The sequence below is a fragment of the Pristiophorus japonicus genome, chromosome 1, assembly GCF_044704955.1.
Source record: "Pristiophorus japonicus isolate sPriJap1 chromosome 1, sPriJap1.hap1, whole genome shotgun sequence".
Classification (NCBI taxonomy): Eukaryota; Metazoa; Chordata; class Chondrichthyes; family Pristiophoridae; genus Pristiophorus; species Pristiophorus japonicus.
Window position 1 is genome coordinate 373,395,899 of NC_091977.1, and position 24,262 is coordinate 373,420,160.

General features: G+C 42.0%; 1 protein-coding gene across 4 annotated transcripts in view; it reads left to right on the forward strand.

Annotated features, from left to right (window-relative positions):
• LOC139273836 (lethal(3)malignant brain tumor-like protein 4) overlaps positions 1–24,262 on the forward strand; it is a 563,891-nt gene that overhangs the window by 536,370 nt on the left and 3,259 nt on the right. For all 4 annotated transcript variants that reach the window (XM_070890916.1, XM_070890932.1, XM_070890926.1 and 1 more), the window contains exon 22: positions 2,579–2,641. In XM_070890916.1, the coding sequence (XP_070747017.1) occupies positions 2,579–2,641 (63 nt within the window). The remainder of the gene's footprint in view (positions 1–2,578; positions 2,642–24,262) is intronic.

The following is a 24,262-nucleotide window of genomic DNA, read 5'->3' on the forward strand; positions in this document are numbered from 1 at the left end:
ACTATTCCTGGCCGGCCTCCCATCTTCCACTTTACATAAACTTGAGCTCATCCAAAACTCTGCTGCCCGTATTCTAACTTGCACCAAGTCCCTTTCACTCATTACTGACCTACATTGGTTCCCGGTCTGGCAACACTTTAAATTTAAAATTCTCATCCTTGTTTTCAAATCCCTCCATGGCCTTGCCCCTCCCTATCTTTGTAACCTTCTTCAGCCCTACAACATTCTGAGATATTTATGCTCCTCCATTTCTGGCTTCTTAAGCAGCCCCTATTTTAATCGCTTCACCATTGGCAGACATGCCTTCAACTCTCTAGGCCCTAAGATCTGGAAATCTTTCCCTAAGATCTGAAAATCTCTCCCTAAACCTCTCCACCTCTCTACCTGTCTATCCTCCTTTAAGGTGCTCCTTAAAACCTACCTCTTTGACCAAACTTTTGGTCATCTGTCCTAATATTTGTTTATGTGGCTCGGTGTCAAATTCTGTTTGATAACGCTACTGTGAATTGCCTTGGGATGTTATGTTAATAGCGCTATATAAATACAAGTTGTTGTTGTTAACTGCAAGAAAACTTTCTTCCAGCTGCCAATCACGATTTAGCCTGCAGTGCCTTTGTCCTAAACTCAGCTTTGCATCGTTCATGTTTATCCAGAGAAGATTAAAGAAATAAAGGGTCACTCAGTTCATTTACATAGAAGCTTCGGTAAACAGCAAGCTTCGACCAGAGGCCCACCCATTGAAGTTTCTGAGTGGGCCTCGATTCCATTCTGACTAGTCGAAGAGAAACAGCAGCAAAAGGAGGAAGGACCATATGGAGCTGCAGGGAGACAACAGGGGAGGAGAGTTCACAGACATCCTTACTGTCCCAAAAAGTTGTATAGGACCAGAGTTACATACCTACATTTCTCAGAGGAACACTGCATAAAGAGGCTGTGCTTTTCCATGAAGGCTCTCACAGAGTCCTTGTCCAACAACAAGACCTGCTACCCACTGTCACAGCCACCACTGCATTGCCTATTGCAGTCAAGGTCACTCACTACAGCCCTAAATCTCTTTGCCTTTGGCTTTTTCCTGACTGCAGCAGAGGAGATTAGCAACATCAGTCAGCCTGCTATTCACGCTTACATTAAGCAGATGACTGATGCATGTTCTCCATGAACAACCAGAAACAGGATAGAGCTCTGGGGTTCATGCAAATTGCAGACTATCCCCCAAGTCCAAAGCAGCGTTGACTGCACACATATCGCTAAGCTGGATTTCTGGTACCAGGGCAGACATTAGTTGAGAGAGTGGCAAGGGTGCAGACATGCTACTATCCTGAGAGAGGTGCCAGCCATGGCGCAATGGTATCACACTTGCCTCTGAGTCAGAAGGTTGTGGGTTCAAGTCCTTCTTCAGAGATTTGACCACAAAATCTAGGCTTGACACTCCAGTGCAGTACTGAGGGAATGCTGCATTGTTGGAGCTTCCATCTTTTGGAAGAGATGTTAAACTGAGGCCTTCTCTGGTGGACGTAAAAGATCATATGGCACTATTTCAAAGAAGAGAAGGGTTTTTTTTCCCTGGTGTTCTGGCCAATATTTATCCATTAACCAATACCTAAAAACATAGTGGGGCTGAAATTCAGGGTCTCAAAGAGACGTTAATGCCCGTTTGCGGCCGCCATTCCTAAAAATCAAATGGCCGTCGCTTTGGAGTCAACAGGACAACCTGATCAAAATTCAGATCAGGGATTTTTCCGCCTGGACCCCATCCCGCCCAAGTAAATGCACCGTCAAATTTAAATCAAATAAATACTTACCTATCCATTTTCAGCTCGGGCGATCCGACGATTCCCCCGCCGCGCAGTGCCCCCGGCAGGTGAATCCTCTGAAGATTGTGTGCGGCCAGCAGTGCAACCACCCTTAAAGGGCAGGGCCCACTGCTGCGGCCGCAATGAAGAATTTTTGCCGGCCGACTTGCCGATCGGCCGGCAAAATACTGGCCGTGGGTTTGGCTGGGCCGCCTGGCACCCCTCTTGGGTGCCAGGCCACTGGCCTGGCCGAAACCCTCCCTGGTGGCCCAGTGGCCAAAGTTAAAAATCGATCAAATCTCTCCCCTTTAACGGAGGGGAGAGAGCATGGTGACGCACACGCGCTGTAACGTCACCACATTTATTGACAGTGGCGGACAGCCCAAACAATCCATTTTCAGCCAGTCAGCCTGGCTTTGAGTCTAAGGTCCGCCCTATTATGATCCATTTCCTGTAGGACTTTGAAAAAAATTCAAAGTCCTGAAAATGGATCTACTCACCGCACCAAGAGTTCCAGCAGTGAGTAACAGTTTAAAAACTCATAGGTGCCCAGCTTTCTGGCCCACCTGAATTTTGGCCCCATTATCTGATAATTATCGCATTGTTGTTTGTGGGGCGTTGCTGTGTGCAAATTGGCCATCACGTTTTCTGCATTACATCAGTGCAAAAGTACTTGATTGGTTGTAAAGCATTTTGGGACATATTGAAGTTGAGAAAGGCACTATATAAATGCAATTTCTTTCTTGTATTTCAAAACATGTGCTTTTTTTTGTTATATGTTTCAGGTAGCAAACTTTGTACAGACTCTCCCTGGTTGTGAAGAACAAGCAAAGATGTTTAAAGAAGAGGTAAGAAATAATGAAACCTCCATCTCCTAGAATTTCACAGACTGAAAACTTCTAATAATTATTGGATCACTATATATAATATTGAGCTTGCGTGGCTGCTGTAATATTCTGTGGTACGCAGTTCCAGTATAAGCCAGGCTGACAGTTCTTAATTTGGCTTTCTTATAGAAAATATTACTTATACAGAGCTGTAAACAAGTATGTATTTTAGTTGCAAATGTTACTGCATTTTTCGATTTGCATCTTAATTTTAAGCCTTGGTTGCAATTTGTGATCAAATCATTTTAATGCAAAGAGCCTTGCACCCAGTGGGAACAACACTTGGAAATTAAAGTATAAAGGAACAAAATGTCAGACCACAGGTTCTTCTAGCTGGCCAAAAACATAAATTTATACTTCCTATATATGATTATCTGATGTATAGTGTAGCATCACCTTATATTTATATAACGGTAGATTTTCCAAGTCTTCACTTGCGGCAATTACATGGACCACCACAAGTGAGGTTCAGTAAATCTTGGCAGCACCTGGCACTTTTCCAAAGTGAGTTCCAGTTACCTGGCTTGCACCGAATGAGGACAAGGAAAATCTACTCTCTAAATCCAAGTTTAGACTGGGATGTGAATATTCCATGAGGGATTTTCTAATTCAAAAGATTCTGAGTGGTAACGATACCATGTGTCATAATTGTGTGTAAATGATTCAGAATTCATCAGCAGTTCTTAAGCTTTTTTAACAGCATTCACTTATGTAGTTAAGTATAGAAGCATAGGGAATAGAAGCAGTGAGGTGAGAGGCAGCAGGAGGACTGAAATGGGTGTGAGGAAATATGTGTGAACATACGAATGCCTATTGCAACTCAGATCATTCAATTTATTTCCTATAAATTTTTAGGAAAAAAAGGATTTTCTGCAGGATATATGTGATTTAATTTAAAGTCTGTCATGTTATTGTGGAATTGGATGTGGCAATGGATAGATCATTTGGCAGACAGAATGCCAAGAATAAAGATTGTTTTATGTCCAGAATTTCTCATTTCGGAGTGATTTTCTTCCTCATCTAAAATGTAACTGTGACCTGGTTAAAGCTTGTAAGATAGCTAAAATAGATAGTAAACAGATTGGAACCTGATATCTGAGTGAGTCATTTTGCATTCTATCAAGAAACATGTTAAAGGCGTCCCCAGTGACTCTTCAGTAATTTTCACCTTCACCCTTTGGGTGGTAAGGTGGCAGATGTCCCATCAGTTATAGAGCCCGCCTGCTTTCAGCCCATTAACATTCTATAATGGCCATCTACTCCACCAGATTACCGGCCAACGGGTGAAGCTGAAAATTACCCCCACTGAGTCACTGGGGACGTCTTTAGTATTTTTCTTGATGGAACATAAAATAGCTCTTACTCAGATATTAGGTTCTAATCTGTTTACTATCTATGTTAACTATCTTGCTATATATGCTATAACCAGATGTACAAAATTATTCCAGTGGGTTTAAGCCATACAGATCAGGAATGTCCCAAGTTCAATCCCTGGTCTGTACTGAAGTAGCTGAACATAGCTGACACAGTGGTAGAGGTATTAGAATGGCCTCAGCACAAGGAGAGAAAGTTGGCTCTGGTTCCCATTTCTTATTGCTATCATGCTGGAAGTGATGTATATGAATTGGGTGAGTAAATGAATGGGCTCAGCTGATTTGCCTTGAGTGGTCAAATAACCTGCCATTACTCACTGTAAAGATGCGCAGATGAATAATTGACACTTAAGCAATGTACTGGAGAGCACCCACAACCTGTGGAACTGTGCCCCTGCATGGAGTAGAGGGAAGAAAATTGGTGATGAAATGAAAAACACTCAGCTCACAGGCTGTTTTCCACTTAATTACTATTTACAAATAATTAAGATAAATATTGCAATAGTGTTTTCATGATAAATGTTATATGGTTATCTGTTCAATGTGTGAAACATAAAATGTGGACTTTTGTGAGATTATTGGATTTCACTAAATTATATATTTGACTTTAATGTTGCTGCAATGATTTGAGTATATTCAGTTCATTGACTTTTGCATTCATGACTACAAAAACCCCAATTAAGAATAATTTTAGTTCATGGGTTTAATTACCCAGCAATAAATCTAATAAGTAAAAAACATAGGATTTCATTGAATACCTTTCGTAGTATGTAAAACCTATGCAATTGAATAGCATAATTATTAGCACGTTTGAAATTTGCTTCTCTGAGAAAGGATGCACCTATAGAGATGTGTCATGACTAGCAGGAAGATTATAATAAATATTTTCACAAATAAGGCTGACACCAATAGCACAGGAAAGGACCATGTGAATGGTGCAGGAGAGATCAGTTAAGCAGGCCTCAGTATCATTCAATTTCTTCTCTTTCCCAAATAGATAATTTTTATTCTGTTGGGACGTTTCACAAAATGTGCAATAAACTCATTAAGGCTCAAAGTTTAATTTAATTTATTGAGATGATTAGAATAAATAAATTCTTGGCTTTCTCATCGGGAATGTGCACTAAAGGCCAGTATTTGCAGCTATTGTTTAAAGTTTGAATTTGTGCTTTTACTTTTACAAACTGCTTTGATCTTTCAGAGCTAAGCTGCGTTACAAAACCAACTCCTGATCTGTCCAAGCATCAGACCCTTTGTTTCAACCTCTGGTGCTCTGTTTTTATATTGATCTTAGCGGGCATATGTACTTCATTGTAATGCTTTTTACTTCTTGCATGAATTTGTCTCAAGCGGTCACAAGCCAAAGCTGAAGAGGTTATCCTTAGTTACCAAAGAGCTATTCGTTTAGTCTTCTTTTCGAATAATGGTGGCATAGTGGATTGGCATAAAATGGAGGTAGCTGTTACCAGGGTAATGGGCATTAATATGCATAATTTGGTGAATGTGGTCATAGGCCAAGTTTACAATAAAGGAATGGAACTCCTTACTGTTCGTGAAGACCATGGGATTTGTGACAGCACCCACATGGCCACACTTTAGAGAAGGCCGCAATGTGGAAAAAATTTAGCTTCCTCTCTTGCCTGTTGCTGCTTTCCATGGCAAAAGCAATGAAAGAATTTGCCTTAGCAAAACGGCTTCTGTTCCTGGCTGTATGTATTGTTGCATTGCTGATTTGATTAATCTGGTATACAACCCCTGTGGTGGCATAGAATGATCCAGCAGCATTAAAAAAATCAAGGTTGTAGCCACCTCAGAGTCAGTGGCACAGCCATCCCTATTATTGATTTTGTCTGACGGTCACACTGGAGGAAACAGCATAGCTTGCTGACTACCTCCCTCATGAAACATAGCTGGTGAAGATAGAAGTCCTCAAACATGTCAATGCAGCTCTCCTTTAATCAAGAGACGCAGCTGGTTAAATGAAGGGGATAAGGGTAATCTTTCTTTGGTGCAAGAAGACCTTTCTTTCTCAGGTCCTCGTCATGCTCCTTCAACACAAACAGTAGGAGAGGAAAAACAAGAAAGAATTCCAATCTTTTAGGTTTTGGTTGTTCCAGAATTGCCGCTCTCAAAAAGTCACAGTTGGGAAATTTAGAAACAAATACTTCTCCCTCACCCCCACGATTAAGGCAAAAAGAAAAACTGCAACTTAACCATACAAATAATTATTACCATGAATAGGTAGAAGAGAAGGCCCAGCTGAAACCTTTGGCAGAGCAGGACACTGAAACCAAATGGAAAAATTGTTTGACTGAATGCAGTTGAAGCCAGGAAGAATCTTATCTGAATATAGGCATTTTCAACTAAGTGGCTGGTCCACCCAATGCACAAATAAGCCTGTCCATTATCTACACAATTCAATGGCGCAATACATCATACATGTTGCCCTCTGCACTACCTCAACTACCATCGACACTGCATTAATCTGCTACAGCTTTATCACTCTTTTTTTGCCACATTTTGTGGAATTTGCATGGTGAGTCAAATATGGAGTCACCCTGAGAGCCAGCTTCTTGCATGTCACTTCCACCGGGCACTCCTGTCGCATTTCTAGCGATCTGTCTATAAGCAGAGCTACAGTGGGATCTGTAAAGTCTTGTCTCAAAGTTCTCTCAGTTCAACTCCCTCAACATGTTGATCATGGACAAAAGAGACTTCTCTTTATTGTAGCCCAAGATCTTGAAAGACCTTCGTCAGTGGGGGCTCTGCTGTGGATGGCCCTGGAGTTGCCAGTAAGTGATCATGTATGACTAAACAGTTGCTGTATAACTAGTGGGGTGCTGCAAGGATCAGTGCTTGGGCATCAGCTATTTACAATCTATATCAATGACATAGATGAAGGGACAAGTGCAATGTATCCAAGTTTTTTGATGATACAAAGCGAGGTGGAAAAGTAAGCTGTGAGGAGGACACAAGGAGCCCGCAAAGGTATATAGACAGGTTAAGTGAGTGGGCAATAAGGTGGCAGATGGAGTATAATGTGGGGAAATGTGAGGTTATTCACTTTGGTAGGAAGTATAGAAACACAGAATATTTTTTAAATGGTGAGAAATTATTAAATGTTGGTGTTCAGAGAGATTTGGGCGTCCTCTTACAGGAAACACAGCAAGCAATTAGGAAGGAAAATGGTATGTTGGCCTTTATTGCAAGGGGGATGGAGTACAAGAGTAAGGAAGTCTTACTACAATTGAGACCACACCTGGAGTACTGTGCACAGTTTTAGTATCCTTATCTGAGGAAGAATATATTTCCCTTAGAGGCAGTACAATGTAGGTTCACTAGATTGATTGCTGGATGAGAGGATTGTCCTTTGACGAGAGATTGAGTAGACTAGGCCTATACTCTCTGGAGTTTAGAAGAATGAAACATAAAAGATTCTGAAGAGGATTGACAAGGTAGATGCTGAGAGGTCTTTTCCCATGGCTGGAGTGTCTAGAACTAGGGGGCATAGTCTCAGGATAAGGAGTCAGCCATTTAAGACTGAGATGAGGAGGAATGTCTTCATTCAGAGGGTTGTGAATCTTTGGAATTCTGTACCCCAAAGGGCTGTAGATATTGTGTCGTTGAATATATTCAAGGCTGAGATAGATAGATTTTTGGACCCTAGGGTAATCAAGGGATCTGGGGATCGGGCGGGAAAGTGGAGTTGAGGTCGGAGATCAGGCATGATCTTATTGAATGGCGGAGCATGCGCGAGGGGCTGTATAGCCTACTTCTGCTCCTAATTCTTATGTTCTTAGATGTAGTTGGATTCTATACTTGTTGGCAGAACTCGAAGGGTGCTTTGTACATTCGCAAAATACCACGGATGCTGGAAATCTGAAATAGAACCATGTTCATCTTCAGCAGTTCTGATGAAAGGTCATCGACCTGAAATGTTAACTCTGTTTCTATCTCCATATATGCTGCCTTACCTGCTGAGTATTTTCAGCATTTCCTGTTTCCATCCCACAAACAGCAATGTGCTGATAACTAGATAATTTGTTTTTGTTATGTTGATTGAGCGGTAAATATTAGGCAGGCCACTGGGGATAACTCCCCAGCTCTTCTTCGAAATCGTGCCTTGGGATCCTTTACATCGACCTGAGAGGGCAGACGGGACCTCAGTTTAACATCTCTTCAGAAATACAACTCCGATAGTGCAGCACTCCCTCAGTGCTGCACTGGAGTGTCAGCCTAGAATTTTGTGCTTAAGTCTCTGGAGTGGAACTTGAATGCACAATCTTCTGACTCAGAGCTGAGGGTGCTACCAGCTGAGCCATGGCTGACTCTTTGTGGCATGCATACTTTGTGTAGGCAAATTCAAGGTACTCTTGCCTTGGCAATATTCCTGAGGCTGCTAATCTTATGCACATTTATTCCCAAAAGCTCTTGAGATAAGCGAGGTCTTCACTCTTTCGGTCACCTTCTCCCAACACATTGTGAGCAGATATTTGGAGTGGCCTCAGCCCCAAAGAGGGAAATCCTTCTTTGTTGATTCTTGTCCAACAGCACATCAAGGGCAGCATCTTACAAATGTGCTATCCTAAGACACCTTTTCTTTGCACCATTTCAGGAGGAAAAAATGTAAAGTTCCACACTGCATGCTGCTCTCCTTTAAATAACAGCAACAGCCCTGTAAGAACTGCTGCACTGGATATCCCACTATCAAAATCAGCAATGTTCCAGTGCCTGGTCCAATCTGCACAGGAAGTTCACACTCACACTTAAATTGGCTGACCTTGAGAAATAATTCAGGAGCTTTGTTTGCTTCAATACAGTGATGTTAGCACTGCACTCAGAAATTGACTTATCCCAGGGCCAGTAATCCATGAGCCTTTGATCATCAGCACACTAGGAACGTCTGCTGCTGACTCTTCCAAATTTTCATTGGTTCGGAGGAGTTTCCCTCATTAAGATATCAATAGTACACACCTGCATCACTTTATAAGGAGACCACAAAATACTCCCTTAGTAATGTATGTAGAAATTAGCCAGTTTGTTAGCTTATCTTTGGTCTTTCAAATAGTCAGGATCGACTGCAAATCAACATGGTAGATAGTTTGTGTTTAAGACGGAATATAACAACTAGTTATACAACAAAAGCTTACGACCGTGGCAAGCAGCTGGTACCGGTCCCGATCGGACAGATGGCTGCCATGCGCAAACAATTCCCCAGCTTACGTCATTTCTTCCTCTCTTCTAGAGCCGCCAAGAGTGTTAAGTTGGGACAGCATGGGTCCATTCTAGGAAAAGCGTTAAACCAGCCCCATCATCTGTGTGAACAAGCCCTCATGGTGTTTCTTTTAATCTATTTTTATGGGTGGGCCTGGAGTAGAATATGGACAGTATCATTCAACCTATAGAGGTTCCCCATAAAAACTAGGTGCCAATGGCACATCGAGTTCTTTGTTTCAACTCTTAGATGAAAAACCCTCCCCTAAAGGGGTCTCGTGTTCTTTGCCAATTTGTCTTTCCTGTTTATACATCCTGAAGGCTCATCTATTGGAATTTGTCTTATCTCTTTTGTCCCTATCCTCCCTGGTACAACCAGTACAACCTTGTACCCTCTTAACCAGGGGCCTATGTTAGAGCTGTGTGCTCAGCCTGTCGTTATCCAAACTATCTCCCTTTATACTAACAGATTGCTCCATTCTGAGATGATACCTTAACTCCCATCAATTCCATCTTCTACTTTAATTAACCTTTAATTATCTTTGCAAGTAGTTTTGTTAAGCAAACTCCAATTCATACCTTTGCATTATAACATGGTTATTAGTAATAATAGAAGAAATGTAGATGTTGAGCCTTAGTTGGTCAAATTAGAGATACTTAAACAAAGTCGAAATCCTAACTTGAAAACAGCAGATAGCTAGCTTGGAAACCAGATTATGTATGACTGTCACAATACAGAATGCTATAACATCCACAGGAAACCAAAAACATAAGCCGATTCTAAGCATCTATCCAGTCATTCTAATACTAGTCTGAAGAGACTTTTTGTCTCGAGTTATATACAATCATGTAAACACAGCATTATTCGTGTCATCATTTTGTTCGCATAACCATATACATTTTGGACACCACTGATTTCTAACTAAGTCCCCACCTTGAGAGGGGGAAAACTCCATTTTGACCTCTTATTTTCGATTTTGCATGCATCATGCCAGCTCTACATTATTAGTTCGACGGTTCAATTGGAGGGTCAGATGTTTCAAATAGCAAGACATCATAATAAGGACCATTAAGACCAGATATTGGGCAATCACTAAGCCTGCTGATATAATTAATGTCCAGGGATGGTGGCTGGCATTATGAGCTACTTCCCACCACTCATGGTCCCCTAACCTACTTATGCTTTCTCAGCTTGGGCGTTAGTTAATAAGGAGACTCAGAAATTAAGATTTCCCTTTTCTTACAGTCCATTCCTTCGAGGGGGAGGAGCAACCTTTGACCCCAAACTCAAATTCAATTCACTGTTCCGGTGTTTTCATTCTGCTCCACCTGGGGTATCCTCTGTGTCTTCTATCTTCCCTGATCTTACCCCACGTGGGGTCTCCTCTACATTGCTTCGGATCTTCTCTTTTGGTGTGATCAATTAGTTTGTTAGTGCTGGTTAGTCATGGGCATTAGTGCACAATTGGCTTGTGCATTAAAGACTTACTACATGGGGTACATATATCAAATACACTATCATTACAAATTGGAGAACTACCAGAGCATGTGAAATAATACGAACCTAAGGGTATATTAAACGCAATACTTCACCAGTGTGAATCGTCCCCTATGCTGTCAATTTCAAGAACTATTCTTGAGTTGTCTTGTTCCAAAACATAAAAATGCTTTGGGCAGTTCAGTCGCATCACAAGCTCACTGAAGCTCTCAGACAACAGGAGACTGTCGTACAAATTGTGCCACATAATTGTGCAGCTCATACTTAAGCATCTAATTTACTGTCAGTTTCACTTGAGCATAGGTTTTGATACTGAGTAAAATGTGTTGATTGATGGTTGTGGGTCGATGTGGTGCGAAGCAGAAACTGGGGCAATGAACGGGACAGGTCCTGTTAGACCCGAAAAGCATGGTAGTTGCAGTAGTAGGAGGCATCACCAAAACCACTTCATACTGGATTTGTACTGGCTTTTCCCACGCTCTGTTACCTACAAAACACAATTATTACAGTCAAAGTTCTAATTCAGTCTTACAATCACTAGCACGTCGACTGATTCCATACATTTTAAGCAGCAATGATGCAGAGAAAATCATGATACATTAGGAAATGTTTTTAAGCCAGCAGAGAATGACTTAAAAAATGATTAAGAGAGAGAAGATAGATTATGAAAGTAAACTAGCACAAAATATAAAAACAGATAGTAAGAGTTTCTACAGTACATAAAAAGGAAAAGAGTGGCTAAAGTAACTGTTGGTTTCCTGGAGAATGAGACTGGGGAATTAAAATGGAGAACAGGGAGATGGCAGAGACGTTGAACAAATATTTTGTATCGGTCTTCACAGGGTAGAAGACATTAAGAACATCCCAATAGTGGATAATCAAGGGGCTATAGGTAGGGAGGATACAATCACTATCACTAATGAAGTAGTACTAGGTAAAATAATGGGCCTAAAGGCAGACAAGTCCCCTGGACCTCATGGCTTACATCCAAGTGGCTGCAGAGATAGTGGATGCATTGGTTGTAATCTATCAAAATTCTCTGGATTCTGGGATGGTCCCAGCAGATTGGAAAACCGCAATTAAGGAAGCAGTGGCGGGACATTTAGAAAAGCATGATTCAATCAAGCAGAGTCAGCATGGTTTTATGAAAGGGAAATCATGTTTGATAAATTTGCTGGAGTTCTTTGAGGATGCATGAGCAGGGTGGATAAGGGGGGACCAGTGGATGTGGTATATTTGGATTTCCAGAAGGCATTCGATAAAGTGCCACATAAGAGGTCACTGCACCAGATAAAAATTCACAGGGTTGGGGGTAGTATATTAGCATAATAGAGGATTGGTTAACTAACAGAAAACAGAGAGTCGGGATAAATGGCTCATTTTCCGGTTGGCAAACGGTGACTAGTGGGGTGTCGCATGGATCAGTGCTGGGTCCTCAACTATATACAATCTATATTAATTACTTGGATGGAGGGACCGAGTGTAATGTAGCCAAGTTTGCCAATGATGGTGGGAAAGCAAATTGTGAGGAGGACACAAAAAAATCTGCAAAGGGATATAGACAGGCTAAGTGAATGGGCGAAAATTTGGCAGATGGAGTATAATGTGGGAAAATGTGAGGTTATCCACTTTGGCAGAAATAATAGAAAAGCAAATTATAATTTAAATGGAGAAACATTGCAAAGTGCTGCAGTACAGAGAGACCTGGGGATCCTGTGCATGAAACACAAAAGGTGAGTATGCAGGTACAGCAAGTAATCAGGAAGGTAAATGGAATGTTGGCCTTTATTGCAAGGGGGATAGAGTATAAAAGCAGAGAAGTCTAGCTACAACTGTACAGGGTATTGGTGAGGCCACACCTGGAGTACTGCATACAGTTTTGGTCTCCGTATTTAAGGAAGGATATACTTGCATCGGAGGCTGTTCAAAGAAGGTTCACTAGGTTGATTCCGGAGATGAGGAGGTTGACTTATGAGGATAGCTTGAGTAGGTTGGGCCTATAAACATTGGAGTTCAGAAGAATGAGAGGTGATCTTATTGAAACTTAGAAGATAATGAGGGGGCTCGACAAGGTGGATACAGAGAGTATATTTACACTCATAGAGGAAACTAAAACTATTATCGATTCTTTCTTCAATTTTAATCCCTCTGACAGGTACCAGTGTGTTTAACTCTATCCTGATTGTTTCATTAATTAGATAGTTTACATAAGATCATAAGAAATAGGAGCAGGAGTAGGCCATTCGGCACCTCGAGCCTGCTCCGCCATTTAATAAGATCATGGCTGATCTGATCTTGGCCTCAACTCCACTTCCCTGCCTGCTCCCCATAACCCTTCACTCCATTATCGTTCAAAATCTGTCTATCTCCACTTTAAATATATTCAATGACCCAGCCTCCATGGATCTCTAGGGTAAAGAATTCCACAGATTCACAACCCTCTGAGCGAAAAAATCATCCTCATTTCCATTTTAAATGGGCGACCCCTTATTCTGAAACTATGCCCCCTAGTTCTAGATTCACCCACGAGGGAAAAAAATCCTCTCTGCATCTACCCTGTCAAGCCCCCTCAGAATCTTATAGGTTTCAATAAGAACACCTCTCATTCTTCTAAACTCCAATGATTATAGGCCCAACCTGCTCAACCTTTCTGCATAAGACAATCCCTTCATCTCAGGAATCAACCTCGTGAACCTTCTCTGAACTGCCTCCAATGCAAGTATATCCTTCCTGAAATAAGTGGACCAAAACTGTACGCAGTACTCCAGGTGTGGTCTCACCATCACCCTGTACAGTTGTAGCAGGACATCCCTACTTTTATACTCCATCCCCTTTGCAATAAAGGTCAACATTCCATTTGCCTTCCTAATTACTTGCTATACCTGCATGCTAACTTTTTGTGTTTCATGTCTAAGGACCCCCAGAACCCTCTGTACTACAGAATTTTGTAATCTCTCCCAATTTCAATAATAATTTGCTTATTTTTTTATCCTACCAAACTGGATAACCTCACATTTTCCCACATTATACTCCTATCTGTCAAACTTTTACCCACTCACTTAGCCTACCTATATCCCTTTGTAGATTATTTGCATCCTCCTCACAACTTGCTTTCCCACCTATCTTTCTATCATCAGCAAATTTGGCTACATTACACTCGGTCCCTTCATCCAAGTAATTAATATAGATTGTAAATAGTTGAGGCCCCAGTACTGATTCCTGTGGAACCCCACTAGTTACAGTTTGCCAACCTGAAAATGACCGATTTATCCCAACTCTCTGTTTTCTGTTTGTTAGCCAATCCTCTATCCATGCTCATATATTACCCTAACCCCATGAGCTCTTATCTTATGCAGTAACCTTTTATGTGGCACTTTATCGAATTTTATCGAAAATTCAGTTTGAGGGTGAGAAAGCTAGGTTTCAAACTAGTGTCCTGAACAGAATAACGGTAATTACAAAGGTATGAAGGCAGAGTTGGCTAAAGTGGACTGGGAAAATAGATTAAAAGGTAAGACGGTAGATGAGCAGTGGCAAACATTTAAGGAGATATTGCATAACTCTCAGCAAATATATAGGCCCCAAGTTTCCACACGCAGCAAAACAGGTGCCCCTCCGAGCTGGGCGTCCATTTTTCACGCCGAAAACGGCGCCTGAAAAAAACCGCGCTATTCTCGAGCGCTTTGCAGCTCGATGTCTGCTTGGCGCGGCGCCCAGGGGGCGGAGCCTACCACTCGTGCCGATTTTGTAAGTAGGAGGGGGCGGGTACAATTTAAATGAGTTTTTTCGTGCCGGCAACCCTGCGCGTGTGCTTTGGAGCATTCGCGCACATGCAGTCTGAAGGAAACATTGGCACTCGGCCATTTTAAAAAGTGCTACAGAAAAAGTGAAAATTTGTTTATTGAACCCTTGCAAAGGCTTGTATTTTAATTTTCTTGATATTTCTGTGTGTGAGGGTGAGGGAGTGCATTCTGTAATTAAAGATAGACTGTGATAAACGGGACACATGCACTTGTTTGAGACTATTCAAATTCTTTGTAGCTGTTCAATTTTTAAAATGTTTTAATAAAACCACATTGCCCTTCCATGATCAGCACTGAGGCTTCTTGCAGCTTTCTCCCCCTGCCGTCCGTCGGGCCCGAGGGCAAGCGGCTGCCTCAAGTAATGAGGCTTCCTGCAGCCTTCTCCCTGCCTCCCCCACCCTGCCGTTGGTCGGTCCCGACGGCAAACCGCTGCCTGAAAGGCCTGCCTGAAGCACTTTCACACAGGTAGGAACATGGTTTATTTAATATTTTCTTTGCTTATAAATTTTTATTCAGGTTGGATTTATTTGTATAATATTTGTATAACTTTAACTAAGGATTTATTGTAGAATGTAATGACTTCCCTTCCGCCCCCCCCCCCCCCCCAACTCGTTCCGGACGCCTAATTTGTAACCTGCGCCTGATTTTTTAATGTGTAGACAAGGTTTTTTCAAGCCTACAAAAATCTTCACTTGCTCCATTCTAAGTTAGTTTGGAGTACGTTTTCACTGTGGAAACTTTCAAATCAGGCGTCAGTGGCCGGACACGCCCCCTTTTGAAAATAAAATTCTGTTCAAAAGTGAAACTGTTCTACCTGACTAGAACTGCAGAAAACTTAAATGTGGAGAATTCCGATTTCTAAGATACTCCGTTCTCCACCAGTTGCTCCTAAAAATCAGGAGCAAATCATGTGGAAACTTGGGGCCATAGTCCGGTGAGAAAGAAAGACTCTAAGAGAAGGATATAACAACTGGCTAACTAAGGAAGTAAAGGATGGTATCATATTGAAAACAAAGTCATACAATGTTGTGAAGAATAGTGGATGGCCAAGGGATTGGGAAATGTTTAGAAACCAGCAAAGGTCGACCCTAAAAAAATAATAAAGAGAAAGAAGATAGTTTATGAGAGTAAACTAGCAAGAAATATACAAACAGACAGTAAGAGCTTCTACAGATATATAAAAAGGAAGAGAGTAGCTAAAGTAAACATTGGTCCATTAGAGGATGAGACTGGGGAATTAATAATGGGAAACAGAGAAATGGCAGAGACTTTGAACAAATATTTTGTATCAGTCTTCACGGTAGAAGACACTAAAAGCATTTCAATAATTGATAATGAAGGGGCTATTGGGAGAAGGGAACTTAAAACAATCACTATCACTAGAGAAAAAGTACTAGGCAAACTAATCGGACTGAAGGTGGACAAATCCCCTGGCCCCAATAGCCTGCATCCTAGGGTGTCAAAAGAAGTGGTTGCAGAGATAGTGGATGCATTGGTTCTAATTTACCAAAATTCCCTGGATTCTGGAGAGGTCCCAGTGGATTGGAAAACCACAAATGTAACGGCCCTATTTAAGAAAGGAGGGAGCCAGAAAGCAGGAAACTATCGACCAGTTAGCCGAACATCTGTCAATGAGAAAATGCTGGAGTCCATTATTAAGGAAGTAGTCGCAGGACATTTAGAAAATCATAATACAGTCAGGCAGAGCCAGCATGGTTTTATAAAAGGGAAAACATGTTTGACAAATTTGCTGGAGTTCTTTGTGGATATAACAAGCAGGATGGATAAAGGGAAACCAGTAGATATTGTGTACTTGGATTTCCAGAAGGCATTCAATAAGATGCCACATAAAAAGGTTACTGCATAAGATAAGAGCTTATGGGGTTGGAGGTAATATATTATTTAAATGGAGAAAGATTGCAAAGTGCTGCAGTACAGCGGGACCTGGGGGCACTTGTGCATGAAACACAAAAGGATAGTATGCAGGTACAGCAAGTGATCAGGAAGGCCACTGGTATCTTGGCCTTTATTGCAAAGGGGATGGAGTATAAAAGCAGGGAAGTCTTACTACAGCTATATAAGATATTGGTGAGGCCACACCTGGAATACTGCGTGCAGTTTTGGTTTCCATATTTAAGAAAGGATACACTTGCTTTGGAGGCAGTTCAGAGAAAGTTCATTAGGTTGATTCCGGGGATGAGGGGGTTGACTTATGAGGAAAGGTTGAGTAGGTTGGGCCTCTACTCATTGTAATTCAGAAGAATGAGAGGTGATCTTATCCAGAGATGTATAAGATTATGAGGGGACTTGACAAAGCGGATGCAGAGAGGATGTTTCCACTGGTGGGGCACGATCTTAGAATAAGGGGCCAGCCATTTAAAACAGAGATGAAGAGAAATTTCTTCTCTCAGAGGGTTGTGAACCTGTGGAATTTGCTGCCTCAGAGAACTGTGGAAGCTGGGACATTGAATAAATTTAAGACAGAAATAGACGGTTTCTTAATCGATAAAGGGTTATGGGGAGCGGGCAGGGAAGTGGAGCTGAGTCTATGATCAGATCAGCCATGATCTTATTGAATGACGGAGCAGGCTCAAGGGGCCGTATGGCCTACTGTTCCTATTTCTTCTGTTCTTATGATCTTATTAGTATGGATAGAGGGATCAGTTCTGGGACCTCAACTATTTACAATCTATATTAATTACTTGGATGAAGGGACCGAGTGTAACGTAGCCAAATTTGCTGGTGATACAAAGATAGGTGGGAAAGCAAGTTGTGAGGAGGACCCAAAGAATCAGCAATGGGATATAGATAGGCTAAGTGAGTGATCAAAAATTTGGTAGATCACAGACAGACTTGCATATATATAGTGCCTTTCACAACCAGCAGATGTCTCAAAGCACTTTACAGCCAATGAAGTACTTTTGGAGTGTAGTCACTGCTGTAATGTGTGAAATGCGGCAGCCAATTTGCGCACAGCAAGCTCCCACAAACAACAACGTTTTAAAAGACCAGATAATCTGTTTTAGTGATGTTGATTGAGGGATAAGTATTGGCCAAGACACCGGGGAGAACACACCTGCTTTTCTTCGAAATCGTGCCATGGGATCTTTTATGTCCACCTGAGAGATGGAATATATTTTGGGAAAATGTGAGGTTATCCACTTGGGTCGGAAAAATAAAAAAGCAAATTATCATTTAAATGGGGAGAGATTACAAAATGCTGAGGTACAGATGGATCTGGGAGTCCTTGTACAAGAAACACATGCAGGTACAGCAAGTAATTAGGAAAGTAAATGGAATGTTGGCCTTTATTGCAAGGGGGATGGAGTATAAAAGTAGGGAAGTCTTGCTACAACTGTACAAGGCGTGGGTGAGACCACATCTGGAGTATTGCATACAGTTTTGGTCTCCTTATTTAAGGAGGGATATACTTGCATTGGAGGCAGTTCAGAGAAGGTTCCTGCGATGAAAGGGTTGACTTATGAAGAAAGGTTGAGCAGGTTGGGCCTATACTCATTGAAATTTAGAAGAATGAGAGGTGATCTTATTGAAATGTATAAGATTCTGACGGGGCTTGACAGGGGAGATGGACAGAGGATGTTTCCCCTCGTGGGGGCGTCTAGAACTAGGGGGCATAGTTTCAGAATAAGGGGTTGCCCATTTAAAATGGAAATGAGGAGGAATTTCTTCTCTGAGGGTCGTGAATCTTTGGAATTCTCTACCCCAGAGAGCGGTGGAGGCTGGGTCATTGAATATATTTAAGGTGGAGATAGACAGATTTTTGAATGATAAAGGAGTCTAGGGTTATGAGGAGTGAGTGGGGAAGTAGAGTTGAGGCCAAGATCAGATCAGTCATGATCTTATTGAATAAGAACATAAGAAATAAGAATATAAGAAATTGGAGCAGAAGTAGGCCATTTTGCCCCCTTAGCCTGCACCGCCATTCAGTAAGGTCATGGCTGATCTGTGGAGAAGCAAACTCGAGGGGCCAAATGGCCTACTAATGCTCCTATTTCTTATATTCTTATGAAACATTTTTTCTTCCAAGTCTATGTACTTTCAAAACTTCCTTCGGAATTAAAAATCATTTAAAAAATCATTAGTAAAGCTGTCGTTATTAGATTTAAATAAAACATTCTCATCAGGGAAAACAGTATTTTAGATGAAACTCCAAGGGGTAGAAATTGCCCCCCCACATCGTTTCGATGGTTTTTACCGCAGCTGCGGTTCAGGTCGCCTCTTGAGCGACATTTGGCTCTTTGTTTTTTTTTTTGTTTTGATCCAGAAGTCGCTCTGAATGGGGGCGGTGACTACACGAGATGGGCGGATACGGGGCGGTGGCAACACCTAAGGGACGGAAGTTGGGTGCGGAGCAGAGTCACCGCTGCGATGACGTCATCACGCCGCAGCGGCACCATGGCTCTCCCCTTCACTTAAAGGGGAGAGCCTCCACGATTATAAAACTTCGAGCCACTGGGCCACCAGGGAGGGTTTCAGCCGAGCTAGCGGTCTGGCACCCAAGACGGGATGCCAGGTTGTCTATTGGCGGTCCGGCCGAACCCGGCTGCATAATTGTCGGGCCGACATGGCAATCGTCCGACAAAGAAAAAACGGCAGCAGCAGTGCGCCCGCCCCTTTAAGGGAAGCCGCACCACCGCTGCAGAAGGCCACAGCCTCACTGGACCACCGGGGAAAAGCTTGTTTTGGCTCCGCCAGGCGGGCCAAAGATTTTCAGAGAGGAATGTCGCCGTCGGGTTAGATCGGCGGTACACACGATGATGATGCACTTAAGATGGATCGGCAGCAGCGGAGCGGTATGAGGGGTATTGGGGCACCACTGGGAAAACTCGGAAAGGCAATTGGGCTAGCAGCGGCCATTCCACCAAAAGTTGGCGGTTTGTGGAGAAATCTTCCTTTCTCCCGAGCGGACCCACTGAAATAGAGGATCGACACCCAATTGATGATAGACTCCAGACATAGGTTCGAAACGATCTTTATTCCGGCATATGCAGAGGAAGATCTGTCTTAGCAGCCTAAGACCAAAATCTCCAAAAACCCAAAGGGTTCACACCTTATTATACAGATTTCGGGTATGCTGGCCTACAACTAATCATTGAAGTGACAGTGATAGAAAACAGTGCCAGTGGCAGTGAGATGCTAAGAAAAGTTATCTAACTGCCACAGATAATACAAATGGGAGAATAGAGACAAATAGAGAAAAGGATTCAGTCAAAGCATTTGTTAACCCTTATCAGACTGCCTGCTGAGTGGTCTGTGATCTCTTTGCCCTCCATAGCATATGGAACCACTATCAGCCTCTTGGAATGTGTTTGTTTCTACAGGTTTGACCTTGCCCTGAACTTTTCAGCCTGTTCTGCATTCTTTAAAAGATCTTTATGTTCCCTCAAAATCTTGAATATCTAAAGTTTCATTTTAAGTTGTACGGCCATTTCCCATAATTTATAAGCAAGTTTTGCATACAATCTGTCAGTATTTTCCTCACCCTCCTACAGCGGCCACTCCACTCCACAGCATGGCCACCGATTTGCGGCAGCAACAGGCCTGATGGAAAGGGGCAATTTCAGCCCCCAATTGTTTTTAAACTTTTTTGCACTTTTTTCAAAAAGGTTTCCAACCCCAAGTTTTCCAGTACAGCAAAGATGTTTAACAACAAAATCACCTCAAATGTCTCAAAATTCCAATTCAAGTACTGCCAATTTTTTTTTTAATGTGAGAATCTCACGTACAGAACTAGAAACTCTCACATGATTTAAATTAACCAGAATTTCAATGTGGTCGCAATGTGAGTCGGGTTTTTATAATTTAATAGTTAATCTCAATAATTCGAATTTAATTCAGACGAATTGTATCAGCGCAACTAAACACAATACTGAACAGATAATTTAAAACAAAACAAAAAGAATAACACGCTTACAAAAACCCGATAAATTACGTCATATTTCTTGTTGTTCTTCAGAAGCCTTTCCAAATGACTAAAAATACTGAATATAACTGGAGAAAAATTAGTTTTCACATTTAAATAAAAATCATACATTCTGCAGAAAAGGCAAGAGGGCAGAGCTTCCCCTTAGCTTGTAACATTCAGATACCGTATATACTCGCGTATCCTACGATCTCACGTATCATGCGACCCATAAATTTTCGTCCCCAAAACATGATTTTATCATATATCTCATGTATCATGCGAGTCACTTTTTTGAGATACCAGATGCCACTAGGCTAGGCTTTCAAACAAGTTTAACAAGTACCCAACACGTAACAAGTACCCTAACACATAACAACGATCGAATACAGACCTTAACAACGAATCATGAAACATCGAGTGGATTCTGTTGTGAAAGCTGTTCGCGAATCGAACACCGATATAGCAATCATTCCAGCTGGCTTGACTAGCGTCGTTCAGCCACTTGACGTATCCATTAATAAGCCAACTTTCAATGACTGATGTACCATGACACCCGGGTCTCGTTGCATCTCCCCTTTTCCTAATCTGTCACCATTGAGATAATATTCTGCCTTTCTGTTTTTGCCGCAAATGTAACGCCCCTATTTAAAAAAGGAGGCAGACAGAAAGCAGGAAACTATACACCAGTTAGCCTAATATCTGTCATTGGGAAAATGCTGGAGTCCACTATTAAGGAAGCATTAGCCAGACATTTGGAAAAGCATAATTCAATCAAGCAGAATCAGCATTACTGCTTTCTCTTCATACCCCTTGATCCCTTTAGCCATTAGGGCCACACCTAACTCCCTTTTGAATATATCTAACGAACTGGCCTCAACAACTTTCTGTGGTAGAGAATTTCACAGGTTCACAATTCTCTGAGTGAAGAAGTTTCTCCTCATCTCAGTCCTAAATGGCTTACTCCTTATCCTAAGACTGTAACCCCTGGTTCTGGACTTCCCCCACATCGGGAACATTCTTCCTGCATCTAACCTGTCCAATCCCGTCAGAATTTTATATGTTTCTATGAGATCCCCTCTCATTTTTCTAAATTCCAGTGAATATAAGCCTAGTTGATCCAGTCTTTCTTCATATGTCAGTCCTGCCATCCTAGGAATCAGTCTGGTGAACCTTCGCTGCACTCCCTCAATTGCAAGAATATCCTTCCTCAGATTAGGAGACCAAAACTGTACACAATATTCAAGGTGTGACTTCACCAAGGCCCTGTACAACTGCAGTAAGACCTCCCTGTTCCTATACATAAATCTTCTCGCTATGAAGGCCAACATGCCATTTGCCTTCTTCACCGCCAGATGTACCTGCATGCCAACTTTCAATGACTGATGTACCATGACACCCGGGTCTCGTTGCATCTCCCCTTTTCCTAATCTGTCACCATTGAGATAATATTCTGCCTTTCTGTTTTTGCCACCAAAGTTTTTGCCGCAAATGTAACGCCCCTATTTAAAAAAGGAGGCAGACAGAAAGCAGGAAACTATACACCAGTTAGCCTAATATCTGTCATTGGGAAAATGCTGGAGTCCATTATTAAGGAAGCATTAGCCAGACATTTGGAAAAGCATAATTCAATCAAGCAGAATCAGCATGGTTTTATGAAAGGGAAATCATGTTTGACAAATTTGCTGGAGTTCTTTGAGGATGTAACGAGCAGGGTGGATAAGGGGGAACCAGTATATATAGTGTATTTGTATTTCCAGAAGGCATTTGATAAGGTGCCGCATAAAAGGTTACTGAACAAGATAAAAGTTCACGGGGGTTGGGGGTAATATATTAGCAAGGATAGAGGATAGGCTTGTTGGGGGAGAGAGGGAAGGCTTCTTTTCCCACGAGCGGGCCCACTGATATAGAGGGTCGACGCTCGCCCCAGCCCACGTAGCAATTCTCGAAGTTAGCAGACAGAGACGGATGGCAAAGTATAACGATCTTTATTACAAACGTCCGGGAACAACCCGCATCACAGCCGCCTGTGAGTGGGGATGCTCCCCGAACAGCACAATCATACAACTTTTATACATTTCAAAAACCCCTCTGTTCCCAGACAAGACCTCCCTAGATCTCTAATTGGACTACCTTATCAGCGCTACTCCAGATTGACAGGTCATGAGCTCTGACTGACAGGCTATGATTTCATGACCGTCTTAGACCGTTCCCAGAATGGTATCATTAGGTTGGGATTTGTTATACATTTCCTTTGGTGTCATGAAGTCTCTCTCTGGTCTCTTCTCACCGCCTTATCAGCGGTCTGTTTAGGTTCTCTCCTATTGACATTCCATGTTGGAATACTATCTGGTATCCCAACCCATAGCTGTACCTTCTGGAGCCTTGGAGCTGGAATGTACAAGGCGTGAGAAGAGATACAAGGCGTGAGAAGAGATACAAGGCGTGAGAAGAAAAGCCTTTACCTCCTTATGCAGGAACCAGCACTTTAACCCTTGTCCCGCTGGTACCCCTAATGCCAAATTTCTCTTACAGGGAGTCAGAATGAATGGGTCATTTTCCGGTTGGCAAACAGTAACTCGTGGGGTGCCGCAGGGATCAGTGCGGGGGCCTCAACTATTTACAATTTATATTAATGACTTGGATGAAGGGATCGAGTGTAATGTAGCCAAATTTGCTGATGATACAAAGATGGGTGAGAAAGTAAATTGTGAGGAAGACACAAAAAATCTGCAAAAGGATATATCAGGCTAAGTGAATGAGCAAAAATTTGGCAGATGGAGTACAATGTGGGACTTTGGCAGAAATAATAGAAAAGCAAATTATAATTTAAATGGAGAAAAATTGCAAAGTGCTGCAGTACAGAGAAACCTGGGTGTCCTTGTGCATGAAACACAAAAAGTTAGTATGCAGGTACAGCAAGTAGTCAGGAAGGCAAATGGAATGTTGGCCTTTATTGCAAGGGGGATGGAGTATAAAAGCAGAGAAGTCCTGCTACAATTGTACAGGGTATTGGTGAGGCCATACCTGGAGTACTGCGTACAGTTTTGGTCTCCATATTTAAGGAAGGATATACATGCTTTGGAGGCAGTTCAGAGAAGGTTCACTAGGTTGGTTCCGGAGATGAGGGGGTTGTCTTATGAGGAAAGGTTGAGTCGGTTGGGCATATACTCATTGGAGTTCAGTAGAATGAGAGGTGATCTTATCGAAACATATAAGATAATGAGGGTGCTCAACAAGGTGGATGCAGAGAGTATATTTATACTCATAGAGGAAACTAAAACTAGGGGGCATAGTCTTGGAATAAGGGGTCGCCCATTTAAAACTGAGATGAGGAGGAATTTCTTCTCTCAGAGGGTTGTAAATCTGTGGAATTCTCTGCCCCAGAGAGCTGTGGAAGCTGGATCATTGAATATATTTAAGGCGGAGAGAGTCAGATTTTTGAGCGATATCGGAATAAAGGGTTATGGGGAGTAGGCAGTGAAGTGGAGCTGAGTCCATGATCAGATCAGCCATGATCTTATTAAATGGTGGAGCAGGCTCGAGGGGTCAAGTGGCCTACTCCTGCTCCTATTTCATGTTCTTTTGTAAAACAATCTGTATTTTGTGCATTTCATAGCTGCCTAAATCATAGTCAAAATAAATCCGCGCCCGCGCCTTTAACTTAAAATGTAACTCAATTCTAGTCACACAATCTTACATTGAAATAAACATACTCTACTTATTCACACTTTCTTAAAACTTCCAACATCCAGAGTTCTTATACAATCA